Source organism: Corylus avellana, chromosome ca4, assembly GCF_901000735.1.
Source record: "Corylus avellana chromosome ca4, CavTom2PMs-1.0".
Classification (NCBI taxonomy): Eukaryota; Viridiplantae; Streptophyta; class Magnoliopsida; order Fagales; family Betulaceae; genus Corylus; species Corylus avellana.
In genome coordinates this window covers 31,985,054-31,994,528 of record NC_081544.1, presented here as the reverse complement: position 1 = coordinate 31,994,528, position 9,475 = coordinate 31,985,054, and the positions used below count along the sequence as shown (strand labels likewise).

Below are 9,475 nucleotides of genomic sequence, written 5' to 3'. Positions count from 1 at the left end.
TATGTCGTTTGTGAAAAAGACGACAAAGCCAAAGCGACAATAACGAGAGTGTCGTTTTATGAAAGATGGCCTCGTTTCAGACTCTCTCTCTCCGTGTTGTGTGCCATGAACGATGGGATCAAGCGACGGTAAGCGGGCCAACACGAAGATATTGCTGACGTCACTCGCGGCCATGGTGGCGGAGACGACGACGTTCCCGATAGACCTAACGAAGACCAGGCTTCAGCTCCATGGCGAGTCCTCGGCGGGGCGGACCAACGCTTTCCGGGTGGCCTCTGAGATCGTGCGCGAGCAAGGCCCAGTGGGGCTCTACAAGGGCCTATCCCCAGCTATTCTCAGGCACCTCTTCTATACGCCCATCCGGATCGTCGGCTACGAGCACCTCAGGAACGTCGTCTGCACTGATGCTGGCTCCCTTTCGCTCTCCAGCAAGGCTCTCATCGGCGGTTTCTCCGGATTCATCGCTCAGGTAAGAGCCCCTCTCGTTTTTCTTTACGATTTATAGGTTTTCTGTTTAATTGTTGTAGCTCTTTAATTATTAGTTTTGTATAGAATTGGTTCATAATTCAGAGGCAAATGTAACCGATTGATTAGTGATAAGTACCAAAGAACTTGCCCACTATTTCAGAAATGTAGAAAGCAACAGGTATTGTCATGAAGAAGAACTCAGAACCGAACAGTTTTGCTTAACAGTGTAAACTGATCGTATGAGGGGCTTTGATACTGGTAAAGAAGCAGGTCTTTGTTACGTTGGTTTCCTATTTTGGAAACCCTAACTTAAGAAAGAAAAGATAATTAAAGTGGAAATTAAAGGTAGGCTAATTCGAGGAAACCTTGACCTTCTTGATAAGAGTAACTTTCTGGAAAATTTGCAATTGATTGTCTTTTATTCCTGAGGGGCTTCCTTTATAGCTTACAAATGAGAAGCATGAACTAAGATAGCAAATCCCAAGTTGTGACATAAAATAACTTATTGATCCTAATCGAATAAGATAACTAATTACAAGCCTATTGACCTGCCACCTCTGAGAGAAAGGAATGGGATGAGGGCAACATAATAGAAGTGTTGAAGTCTTCGACCTACAAGCAATGGCCGAGCTCATAACATTGATAACAAGCATAACAATAATCTTTTGGAAGTCCTCTTTGCCCCATGCACATTGAAGTAGAGTCCATGCTGCTTCTAATTCTGACCCAAAGTTCCACTGTCCTCTGCCTTTTCGTTTCCTCTCCCCCCTTATCCTGTTGTAACATTCCTCCTCCCTTTAAAGGGCGCTTGTCCTCAAGGGAGAAGGTTGGAAACCAAGGTGGAAGTCAGAAGAGTCATCCCAAGTAGCTTCAGCCTTCAGCTGGGGACAAGCCTTGCCAATGGACTGATATCTCCTGCTGGTTTTTCTTCTTTCATTGATCCAAAATAGCTTCAGGTGAATCCAGGGGAAGAAGGGTAGCTTGCACAACAGCTCTTATGCCTAGCTGTTTCTTAAGGAGAGACACATGAAATAGATGGTGAATTTTGGATCCATGAGGTAGCTCCAACCTATATGCAACTTGTCCGATGTTCTGTAAAATTTTATAGGGCCCATGAAAACATGGAGTAAGTTTCAGATTTTTTCTAACATCAAGAGAGGACTGCCGGTATGGTTGTAGAAGTAAGTAGACCCCATCGCCTACCTGAAACTGCTGCTCCTCATGTTGCTTATCATAAACTAACTTCATGCAATTTTGGGCTTCACGTAAATCCTCCCTAACATCCTGCAACACTCTATCTCTTTGGGTAAAGAGTTTTCTCCACCAATTCCACACTTATGGCAGCCATTACACCCACTTTTTAGGATTAGAGCTTGTAAAACAATGGAGTTACATTTCAATCGTTCTATTGACCACTTCTATTTGTCCATTTGAAGATGGTGGGAGGGGCTTAAATTAAATTTAGTACCATTCAAACTGAATAACTTGCACCAAAATGTACTTGTGAATGCCAGGTCCTGATCGCAAACTATGGAATGTGGCATCCCATGCAATCGAAAGATTTGCTCAAAGAAAACATGGGCAATGGTGCCGTGTATTGGTGGTTGATGGGAGTAAAGTCGCCATATTTGGAAAAACAGTCTACTACCAAGAGGATGGTTCTACCCTCTTGACTTTTTGGAGACCATCAATAAAGTTCATCGAGATATCAACCCAAATTTGGGAGGGGATCGGGCAGGGCTGCAGTAGCCCAGCTGGACATGTAGTTTTTACATTCTATGGTGAAGTCATAACCAAGCAATTTTACCAACCACTTCTGCTGTGCATCAGTGGAGATGGTTTGGTTGCCACAAATGCTTCAAGCTCCTTTAGTCTGTCCACACAATAAACTGGTTCCCTACCAAGTATGGCTGCCATTTATTTTTGGAAGAAACAAGAGCAATCATTTTCTTCTTATATGTCGAGAGTGTTACATTTTTTCCATGCAAAGCTTGGCTGAAATAGGCTATTGGCAGTTGTTCTTGAATCAAAACTGCCCCCACCCTTGAATCAGATGCATCACATTCTACCACAAAAGTCTTGGAAAAATCCAGTAGACTCTAATCAAGGGCTTGATTCATTACTTGTTTGAGCTGTGCATGAAAGCTTGTTCCGCAAGAGAATACCAAATGAAAGAATTTTTGTTCAGACTTTGGGTTAAAGGGCAAGTTATTATACCATAATTGTTGTACAAACTTACGATAGTACGTGGTTAAGCCAAGAAACACACAAAAAGCTGTGAGAGTTGTAGGCTTAGGCGACTCCAACATTGCAGCCACTTACTTTATCAGGGTCCATTTGCACGCCTTGCTGTCTGATTAAATGGCTTAAGTTCTTGGCCAAATTGGCATTTCTTCTTCCTCGCAAATAACTGTTGTCTTTAAAATTCAAGACTACATTAATATGTTGTAAATGCTCTTCCCAAGTTCTACTATAAGTTAAAATGTCATCAAAGATTACCAAAGTGAACTTACGAATAACATCTTTAAAGACTTCATTCATGAGGGATTGGATTGTCGGTGGAGCATTTGTAAGTCCAAAGGGCACAACTACAAATTTGTATTCTATGAAGTGCTAATAGCAGAGCATAGAATTCTAATTGCTGAAATACAAATTCTAGGGATGCTATAAAACAACGTAAATGACAAACTTACAAATGGAAACATTTGGTAAAACCAATTAAGACTAGAGCATATCACAAGCTAAAAAGGATTACAAAGCTCAGATGCAATCTATTAGAGCTAAAAGCAAAGCACTCCAACAAACACTAAACCTGATGGCCTAAGGAAGTCCCAGAAAAGGCCTAATTGTATGCCATGAAGTGCATATACCCATTTAATAAGACCTTGTAACGGTTGAAGCACAGTGCATATATTCAATATCTTAGTTGGCTCCCCTCAAATACCATTCAATTTGTAATGTCTAATGGCCTAATTGTATGCCATGAAGTGCATATATTCAATATCTTAGTTGAAGCACTCAAATATATGCCATGAAGTGCATAAAGCCGGATTATTGACCATCACGTTGGGTTGTATTCTATTGACAAAGTTGGTTTCTAGGTTCCTCTATTGAATACTGATCTTTTAGTGCTGGTTTCTAGGTTTCTCTATTGAATACTGATCTTTTAGTGCTTACATCTTACAATATAGTTGATGTTCGTGGAGCTCTTATTTTTAGGATGATGAAAAATCATCCTGCATTCCTTTGTCTTCAAGAGGAAAATCTGAAACCATTCATTTGTTCCATGGAGGATGTCAACTGGCTAAAAAATTAGAAGTAGGGGCATTATGCTCTTCAATCTTTTTTTAGCCCTTACAGAATATTAAAAAAATTTCTTTAACCCTCCAAATGAATGTACTCCTGTTGAAGCATTGGCTAGGAAAATTGATTATTGGCGTCCTCATTTGAGGCTCCTTAAATCCACTGTTTCTATTTCATATCTGATCACCAGACCTAGAGATTTTCAGCATTTTCAGTCTACGGCAGCTTTACCGCTAAATGATCCATGTCATGTCATGTCATGTGTGGATGAACAAATTTATGTTATGGTAGCAAAATGATGTTATACTGCAACGGATATTGGATTAACAAGGAAAATTCTGTTTTTGTATCATAAATTACATATTTGTTTGATAAGTAACGGTACTTTTTTCTATTTCCATTAGTTGTGCAGATAGTGGCAAGCCCTGCTGATCTTGTTAAAGTGAGGATGCAAGCAGATGGCCGGATGGTGAGCCAAGGTCTCCAACCTAGATACTCGGGGCCTTTTGATGCTTTAAACAAGATTGTGCGCATGGAAGGCTTTGGAGGACTTTGGAAAGGAGTTTTCCCAAATGTTCAAAGAGCATTTTTGGTGAATATGGGGGAATTAGCATGCTATGATCATGCAAAACGTTTTGTTATTCAAAATAAGATAGCTCAAGATAATATCTATGCCCACACGTTGGCTTCTATTATGTCAGGTCTTTCGGCTACTGCTTTGAGTTGTCCAGCTGATGTAGTAAAGACAAGAATGATGAACCAGGCAGCAGACAAGGAAGGGAAGATTAAGTACAGCAGCTCTTATGATTGTCTGATGAAGACTGTTAGATTTGAAGGATTAAGAGCACCATGGAAGGGGTTCTTTCCGACATGGGCTAGGCTTGGTCCATGGCAATTTGTTTTTTGGGTCTCTTATGAGAAATTCCGACAAATTGCAGGGCTCTCTTCCTTCTGATAAATTATTTGGCAACTTTTTACTGTTGCTACTAATGGCAATCTATTTTTTCACACTCGTATCTCCACACTTCTAAGTGGCTTTTAAAACCACCACCATTAGATATGAAATTGGTGTTTATCGGATTTTAATCCAATGGTAGTTTTAAAATCCACCTCTTATTAGTATAAAGAAGTGAAAATATATGTAGCATTATCCAATTCAAAATGGTCTTCCTAGGGATGCATTGGGTTGCTTTTATCTGTGTGGAATTGAATTGGGCCGGACTCTTGAGTCCATTTGTTTGCCTAGCTTCTTAAATGAGCAGGTTGGTTATTTTTATTGAAATTCAAGGGAATTAGGTCATTTAGGTGGGCCGGGTGTTTGATCATTGGGGGTTGGGATCCATTTAATTGGTATAACTGCTTGTTTTATATTTGGTTACGACGGAAATATGAATATTATTGCATCCCTTTGCCGTTGGATCATCGTGCAGTACGTGATAGGGGGATTGAATGCTACGTGCCCTACCTAATTTGTTTGCCTGCTTACCAACGGACCGCTCTAATTGATGGCCACCAAAATCAACTTTTTAATTTCTTCTGCGTAATTGATAGTGTTTATTACTTGACAAAAAATATTAGGAATGGTTATTAGGATCTTGACCGACCAAAGATGGACGTTTAATTGATACATAAATATAAGAAGCCAAAGAGCCACTTCATTTCCAAAATTTGTGTGGTTATTTTAATTGAATCTAATTTTTGGTCGTTGGTTGGGACTTTCACTTCCCAACCAACCAAAATTTGCTTAGGATTTTAGTATACATTAATCCCCCAACTAATTCCCTCAGGCTCAAGGCCATTTAACAACGCACATGCACGAATGCAACAGGACCACAAACCAGAACATCCACCCGCTCTGTAATGTTATTTTTTTTTAACGTAGGGAAAATTAAATGATTATGATGCGGCCTTTGCTTTAACTAATGGAATTCATTTTAAAATAAAATTAAATTAAAAAAAAAAAAGAGACAAGTTTTAATGCTCTATTCATGAAAATTTGATTTTGGAACCAGATTCCCAACTGCCAAACGGTGTGATATTAAGAGATTAAATATTGGAAGTGATTAAAACACATGTCTGTTTGTTTCCATTAATAACCAGCAAAATGAATATGGTGTCTGTACCTGGCCTGCTTTAATTTATGATCATTGTCAGCTTTATTTTTGCTTTCTGTCACCCGAATTATCATCAAAACCATTTTAGACTGTTGGTGTCCGTACTGTGTTCTAACTTGTTGAGTAATGCTATTATAAGTCTTTTTAGAGTCATCTCAAATATAATGTGGCTTTTAAAATTACTGTTGAATTTAAGATGTTATTTATTGACTTTTGATCTATTGGTAATTTTAAAAATTATATCATATTTGGAATGACTCGAGGAAGACTTATAACATTATTCCTAACTTATGATCGATTAAATTTTTTTTTTTTCTAAACTAAATTGTCATGCATTTTTTTAATATGTAAGAAGTATAATGATATATTGTTGAAGTTTCTACTAAATTTTTTTTATAAAAAATAAAAAATAAAAAATCATTATACTTCTTACATATAAATAAATGCATGACAATTTAGTTTAAAATCTAATTGAGGGGTTCAAATTGACTGTAACTGAAAGTTTAGGAGTCCAAATTAAGAGATTTTGAAATTTAAAAGGAAAATGTTAAAACGGATGGTAATTTAGAGATTCAAGGTGAAATTTGTTAAAAAATTTATTAAAAAACATATATATATATATATATATATATATATATGTACTTTTTTCACGTTAATTTGAAAGTGGATTTGAGGAAATGGAAAACTCTGACCCTTTTATGATTATTTTCAGCTTTATTTTTCTTCTGTCACGATATAATTATCATCAGAACCATTTTGCAGGCGGTGTGGCCGTATGGGGCCTGACTCTGGCTGACAACAACAATAACTTCAAGTTAATTGGTTTTTAATATATATATATATATATATTCTAGGGCATTTATGTAGCTGCACGTTCATCATTTATGTAGAAAAAAAGGTAAAGTTCATTTCACTCTTGAATCAGAGGAGCGTTTATGTAGCAGTACATTAAGTATAGTACTTTTTTAATATAAAAAATGATGAAATTGATAAAATTATGTGAAATAAAAATAAAATAAAAAACATTTGACGTGACATGTTAAAATTGATAAAATGCAAAAAAAATTTAAAAAAAAATTGATTTATCAATTTAAATAATTAGCAATTAATTTGCCAATTATTCACCCTTAATGACTTTATTAATTATGAACTATTAGTCTATTACAACAATTTGTAAATATTATAAGCAGTACAAATGCATGTAAAAGGAAAAAAAAAAGAAAGTGAATTGATAGAAATGGGTTTGTTTGCCAATAGCCAATAGCCAACAGCCAGTTACTTATTTTTTTGCATCACATTAATTATTTTTTTTATTATTAATTAAATAAAAAAATTATTACAAAATAAAAAATTTATACTTTTTCATATTAAATATTTTTATTTTTTTCTCACTCAATCAATTTTTACAAGTGATTGCCAAACGAACCCATTGGCTGTGTTTGGCAATAGAATAGAAAAAAAAGAGTGAAATGGTACTGTAACAGATTTGATTGATATGAGAATAAAAAAGTATGATTTTTTTTATAAAAAAATAAAAAAAATTATTTTCTAATAATTTTTTTATTTGATTAATAATAAAAATGATTAATATGATGTAAAAAGTAAAAATATTATGATTAATTTTAAGAATAATTTTTTAAATTTTTGAGTCCCGTCCGATCTTGCGCTTTGCCAAACACAGCCAATTGATTTCCTACTTGATGATAATTTTCTTGACGAGAAACGGAAATTAATTACCTATCTTGGGGCCTTTCTGTCTTTTCGCCTCGGAAAAAGTGGGCCGGATCCGTACCCTGGTGTAAAATTTATGATAATTTTAGGCTTTTTTTTTTACCCAGGAATTATCATCAAAACCAATTTGCAGAGTGAGTGGGTGTCCGTTCTGTGGCCTAATTTATGATTATTTTCAGCTTTATTTTGCTTTCACCACCGGAATTATCATCGATCAGAACCATTTTGGAGGCAGTTATGGCAATGACTCCGGTTCACAACTACACAAACTTCATGTTGGTTTTTTAACTCTAGCGTAGCAAATGTTTAATTAATTACCTGTTTGGTCGTGCTGACATGTCAAAAAAAAAATAAATAAATAAATTACGCGTTTGGTCTAATTGATTTGAATGGGACCCATAGCTTTCACTCAAAGTAAATAAATGTAAATTCATCTTTGCAATTAAATGGTCGGCATGCCATTAAACATAAACTCTTTCCAAAAAGCACAATCAATTATTTTTAAATGATAGTTTAATCGGTTAAAGACTACGTCTCTTTAAATCAATATCAATAGTTCGAATCTCCATTCTTTTGCATGGACATGTTAAAAAAAACACTCAACCAACCTTTTTATATTTTTATTGAATATAACATGGCCGTAACATTGAAAATTTTGCAAGAAGGACAGAATGATATATTTAATAATAGTTCAGATCTTAAAAGTAAATTGATTATATTTAAATAGGGGCCGATTTGATAAGAAGTTATGCATAAAGCACCTTAGGAGAATTTGTCTAAAAAAATAATAATAATTTAGCAATTAATGTGATAAAGTATATATTATATAAACTATCGCATCAATTTAGAATAAAAATATAATATTCAATTCCCTAACAACATTACAAGAAATGCAAAGCAGCTGCATGCAATCATGAACCGGATCGAGTGGCTGTCTAGCCTGTCTCCCTATGTGAAAGCAGGAAGCATTGCAAATTTACAATAAATATTGAGAGTAAATAGAAATCTACTCTTTCATGGAATTCATGATGCCAACTAGTTAAGCATTATAACCCAACCGTTTCCCGTAGATAATTTCAGGTGAATACTGATAAGACATGAATAATTAAATAAATAAAAATAAATTCCAAAATGGGCAGGCATTTGCTCGTTCCTTTAATTGTAATAATGTGCTTTGCGTATATATATTATTGCTCATCTTTTGGGTTGGTCGTTCCTTTAAAGGTATAAATTTTGCCAGTACTTTTTCCTCCGGTGAAATTACGAGAAATTATTTAACGGTTTATATATATATATATATATATATATATATTTGAATTTAATGAGTAAGAATTTCTAATAATTTGTTATCAGCAATTTGGTATCAAATTGCATGAGCAAGAAATGTGAAACAGCTTATATGAGACTCACATGTTCAAGTAGGTAATTAGACACTTCAAAAGCTCAACCCAGCAGTCCATCAAGCCTGCTAATCTGCAAAACACCAATGTGTTTCGTATGTGAAAAGTAACTACTTAAATTTATGATTTAGTAAGTAAATTATCATAAAATTTGTTATGCAATGAGCCTCAGTTGACAAAAATATAACTCTTGAACACTGGTAATTGAATATGATAAAGTTTTGCAAATTGCTAAGTATTGCCCCTGTTATTATGTTCATAGTAAAGAACTAGTTTATTTTGAATTAACATAAGCATAATTACAGGGGAAATTCATAATATAATTTAATGCATAAATCATAACAAGGAAAATCTTGTACATAATTATATACATAATCAAAACTTTTTCTATACGGTCAATTCAAGCCTTTAACTCCATTTCGATAGGGTTTTCACTATCCTAAGAGACATGCTGTATGA

The 9,475-nt window shown here is 35.0% G+C and overlaps 1 protein-coding gene across 1 annotated transcript; it reads left to right on the top strand.

The window, feature by feature from the left end:
- Positions 1-40: 40 nt before the first annotated feature.
- Positions 41-4,779, top strand: LOC132176911 (mitochondrial uncoupling protein 3). Its single transcript, XM_059589069.1, has 2 exons — positions 41-469; positions 4,184-4,779. Exons 1-2 carry the CDS (start codon positions 113-115, stop codon positions 4,724-4,726), a joined length of 900 nt encoding a protein of 299 aa, XP_059445052.1. The 5' UTR covers positions 41-112; the 3' UTR covers positions 4,727-4,779.
- Positions 4,780-9,475: the final 4,696 nt, after the last annotated feature.